Below are 876 nucleotides of genomic sequence, written 5' to 3' on the forward strand. Positions count from 1 at the left end.
CAGACCCCCAGGACCCCCTTTAGAGATCCTTTATCTCCGGGCGCGCCATGCCCAGCGCCCTAGCCTCTCCTGCAGCACGCCTGACCGGCCCAGCCTCTCAGTCTGTGCTCCGCGCTCCTCAGGTAAGCGCCGCCCAGCGCCTTAGCTCCGCCCCAATGCGACCCCGTCCCGGGCACGCCCTGCCCCAGGTACTTCCCACTCCGCGCCCTAGCCCCGCCCCCGGAGCCCCAGCTCCGGCCACGCCCAGATCGTTAGCCCCGCCTCCCTGGCAACTGAAAGGACGCTTTCACCTTAGCGACCAGCGGGGCTCCCACCATGGCTGAAGAAGAGGAAGTTATTGTCCGAACGGAGAAAGTTATCCGGATCCAGAGGGTGTTTATAAACCTACTGGATTCCTACAGCAGCGGAAACATAGGGAAGGTGAGCGGTGGCGGCGTCTTCTGCGCCCCTCGGGCTGTCGCGGCCGCGCCCGGGGGAGGGTCCCGCATCCTGGGCACTGTCAATGCCGCCTGTTCGCTGGTCGGCCTGGGGGCTGGGCTGACTCTCCTCCCTGGAAGCCCAGGCGTTCAGAGGTCACAGGTGCAGCTGGTTCCTCCTCTTTTAATATGGGGAAACTGAGGCTAGCAGAGACGAAGGGACTTACCCAAGATGGCAGCGAGAATTGGGGGCAGGACCTGGACAAAGAGCCAGGGTCTCTGGTCTTTTAACTAGGTTTTCTTTCCACTCCACCATAAATCGGAAGCAAGCCACGGATAAGAAAGTAAGTCTGCTGGTTAGACCCCCGTGATGCGTTCGGCCCTTCAATATGCGGTTTCGAGCATCTATTAATAGTTTTTTTTTTCTTTTTTCTTTTTTTTTTTTTTTTTTTTTGAGAGT

The 876-nt window shown here is 58.7% G+C and overlaps 1 protein-coding gene across 1 annotated transcript in view; it reads left to right on the forward strand.

Annotated features, from left to right (window-relative positions):
* The first annotated feature begins 248 nt into the window (after window positions 1–248).
* AK7 (adenylate kinase 7) overlaps window positions 249–876 on the forward strand; it is a 77,778-nt gene continuing 77,150 nt past the window's right edge. The window contains exon 1 of the mRNA XM_006159967.2: window positions 249–420. Within this exon, the coding sequence (XP_006160029.1) occupies window positions 316–420 (105 nt within the window). The 5' untranslated portion in view covers window positions 249–315. The remainder of the gene's footprint in view (window positions 421–876) is intronic.

Source organism: Tupaia chinensis, unplaced genomic scaffold (assembly GCF_000334495.1).
Source record: "Tupaia chinensis unplaced genomic scaffold, TupChi_1.0 Scaffold000671_1, whole genome shotgun sequence".
NCBI lineage: Eukaryota > Metazoa > Chordata > Mammalia > Scandentia > Tupaiidae > Tupaia > Tupaia belangeri.